The sequence below is a fragment of the Camelina sativa genome, chromosome 9 (genome assembly GCF_000633955.1).
Source record: "Camelina sativa cultivar DH55 chromosome 9, Cs, whole genome shotgun sequence".
NCBI lineage: Eukaryota > Viridiplantae > Streptophyta > Magnoliopsida > Brassicales > Brassicaceae > Camelina > Camelina sativa.
This window is the reverse complement of record NC_025693.1, coordinates 3,393,759-3,397,362: the sequence shown is the minus strand read 5'-3', so window position 1 is coordinate 3,397,362 and position 3,604 is coordinate 3,393,759. Positions and strand designations below refer to the sequence as shown.

The 3,604-nt window shown below is 33.2% G+C and overlaps 1 protein-coding gene across 1 annotated transcript in view; it reads left to right on the top strand.

Annotated features, from left to right (window-relative positions):
• The window catches only part of LOC104710351, a gene marked incomplete in the record, with an annotated part of 4,214 nt that continues 2,076 nt past the window's right edge, over nucleotides 1,467-3,604 (top strand). Inside the window, 2 exon segments of the mRNA XM_010426931.2 lie at nucleotides 1,467-1,860; nucleotides 2,308-2,391. Coding sequence (XP_010425233.2) covers nucleotides 1,543-1,860; nucleotides 2,308-2,391 — 402 coding nt within the window.

Sequence of the window (3,604 nt, the reverse complement as noted above, 5' to 3'; positions counted from 1 at the left end):
ATAATAATTGATAATAATTGAATTAGCTCATATTTTTTATATACATTTATAAGTCCCATGATAGACGATCTTATTATGTTCCATCTCGAACATAATCACGGTTTAGGACAGACGATAAGTTCTATTTGGGACACCCTACTTAGGTCAACAAACTTCAAAACAATGATACTGTATATCATTTTTTTTTCTATACAATTTCAACTCATAATTAGTTAACAATTAGTGGATTGATTTGTTTTCTCTTTTATACGACTCGAAATCATTATTTTCTAATGTAACAAAGTATAGAGATATAAAATGTTGATTGGCTTTTAGGTGACACACTTACCACCTCGTTGTCAGGAAATATTACGTTTATAGGAAACTAAACTATGCTATTGAAAAATTGTAGTGTAATACAGTAAAACCTCTATAAATTAATAAGGTCGGGACAATAATATTTTATTAATATTTATCGATAAATTAATATTTACAATAATATTTTATTAATATTTATCGATAAATTAATAAAATATTAATTTATGAAAAGATTTTTTCATGTTTCATAATTTTGAATATTTTTAATTAATAATAAAATACTTTGTTATAATTCACACTTTCATATAATTTCGACTATTGTAATATGATTGATGTCAATAGTTTAGTAGATTATCCAGGTGAAAATGATAAATGTTTAGAAGTTTAGAGTTTAGAAGAAATTAATGTTACTATCCTTCATGATGAAGTCCAAAAATATATTAAAGTATCTTTAGAACCAATTACACGTAAAGAAACAACTATCGCGTACAAAACACTCCATAATTTTTGGATGCAATTTGAAAAAACAATACGAAAGATTATAGATGAGTTCCAACAAGAATGCAAATTCAAGAATAGACAAACTCTAATATAGCCGTATTTCACTAAATATTTTTAAATATATATATATATTTAGTTTATATCATTATTAGTTTATGATATTGATGGGACCATAGTTTTACAAAAGATTTTTAAAAAGGTATTATTTTATTATTTTATTGAATTGTATCAATTTTTATACCGTCCCAACTCGGGACTGGAAAAAATTTATTAATTTATAGCGAGTATTAATTTAAAGAGTATTAATTTATAAATGTTCTACTGTAATATTTATCAAATGTAGAAATTGTAGAAACTGTGTACAAAGAATTATAGTGATGGAGACAGTTCAAGTTTGATTAGAAGAAAGTCCAGTCTGGCTATGCGTTTTGTTGGCAGCCATGCCAAAAAATTAGGTTGATGTCGATTTCTTTTGTTGTTTAGGGATAAACATTTTGGTGGTTACCGAAGAAAAATGTTTCGTAAAATGACTCAAATCACTTCTACGATGAAAAAACAATTTTGGGTCTAAGGCCCGTTAAAGGCCCAATTTTGAAGAGTGTAATTCAAGTTTTATCCACCGACGTCGTTTAAACTCATCATAGAATGCGAAAACGCTGCCGTTACGATGAGTTTTTGTTTTTCTTTTTCAGATATATCAAAATATCTCCGACTAACGGTGGATAATGCAGTGAAGGGACGACAATGATTCTGATAACTTCACCGACGGTGTCATGTCTCCGTCACCGCCTCCACACTTCCCAAACCAATCCGCCTCGCCTTTTCCGCCGGAGTAGAGAAATCTCGACTGTCGATCGGTGCTGCAATCCATGGCAGACAACAACCGATTGTTTCAAATTACGAACACGAAACAGTTCCTCGTTCCCGTGCTGTGCTCGCCGGAAACCGGAGACGGCGACGGTTGAGATCGAAGATGATTCTAAACGGAGAATCGTTCGGTATCTTCTGTGGACTGCTGAAGCTGTGTATATACTATGGCTCTTTCTTCTTCCCTATGCTCCTGTGAGTGATTTTAACTTCAAATATTTTTTTCCGTAAATTCATAGTTGTGAATTTTACTAAGGTTTATATAGAATGTGATGAATCTTGATTATGATCTGGATAGTTATAGAAAATGAGAACCATTTCAATTTCTCTGCTTGAATATTTTGAGAATCGATTTAGGTTTGTTGTAACTTATGGTTTGAATCATAGTCTTAGTTTATGAAATCTAGGCATAGATCTATGTGATTAGTAATTTACTCCGAGCTACTTGCCCACGGATTGTGAGAATTTTTCTAAGGTTTATGTAGAACCATCACATTGATAATTTTGTGAATGAGAACCATAATGTCTCTGCTTGAATGGTTTGACAATCGAAAAAGTTCTTTGTCTCTAGAAATTTGCATGTATATGTCACATATGTGTATTGATTAGCATTATCTTAGATTAGACACTTTTGATGAACAGGGAGATCCAGTGTGGGCAATTAGTTCAGAGACAGTGAATTCTCTTTTGGGACTTTCTCTGAATTTCTTCTTTGTCTTGCCTCTTACAAACTCCGGTATGAATAGAAGAGAGGGGTAAAGCTGCTAGCCCTAGATTCAATAATGCTAAACACCTAAAGAGAATCTTAAAGAAAAGGAAATAACATAGCAAAAGGAAATTGAATAACACCAACATAAAAAGAAACGTGGAGAAGAAGAAGCTTCTAGAATGCTGCATCAGTTTGGTGCTTTTGGAGTTTTCTCATTTGTAATGAAAGTTTGACTACAATTTGGACAAGGTCTTGCGTTGTTAAGATCAGAATCCCTCCATTGTGTCTTGCATTTTCTGCATATTATCCAAAACATACTGCTTCTCCAAAAGTCACTTGTTTGCCTCTGTTTTGATGCATCCGCGGCAGATGCATGCTTAGTACTTCTTGCTTCCTTCCTCGTATCTACACCATCTTGTTGTTGGTTTGTTGATTTCTGGATCTGAGTCCTTGTTTCTTTCGACTTCCTCCTTTGATCATAAGAAGCTCTCTTAACCTTATCAGACATCAAACACCAAGCTTCTAAAACCAGCTTAAAGGCGCCTTCCGCACCATCAAACTTGTTCTTGTCCGGATGAAGCAAAAGAGCAAACTGCTTGTAATTTTTCTTCACTGCTTCATCATCAGCTAAAGGATCGACACCGAGAATCTTGTACCAATCAGCTTCTTCTCCTCCTCTGTTTGATGCATAAATATAAACATTGATCATCATCGACAGTTGGTTCAAACCATCAAGCTGTGGATACAAACGCTGAGCCTTGTTAACGAAGTTCTTCGCACCATCGTAATCATTCTCCGAGAGTTTCTTCTCAGCAATCTCCATCGCTCTTCTAGCTTCTTCCATCTTCTCTTCAGATATAAAACAGACCATTCCAGAGGATATAGCATAGAGATCCGAAAAAAACGAATAGAGATTTGGAGCAACTAAGTCGATATAACAAAACCCGTTAGAGATGGTTTATCAACTAAAACCCTAGAAGAGTTACAGTACAAGCAAGAGCGCTTGGTATAAAGTAACTTATAGACGATGCTTTTCCAATTTCCAAAAAGGCAAAAAGACAATTGATATCCTTTTCTACGGGGATTATTAAAGGGAAAATTACTATTTTTTTTTTTTTTGTCAATAGGAAAATTACTATTTAATTGGGTAAAAAAAGAAAATATTATCTCGGTGAGACGGTGACTATATGTTGTTGATATAGATTTCAGTTTTTTTTTTTTTTTTTTTTA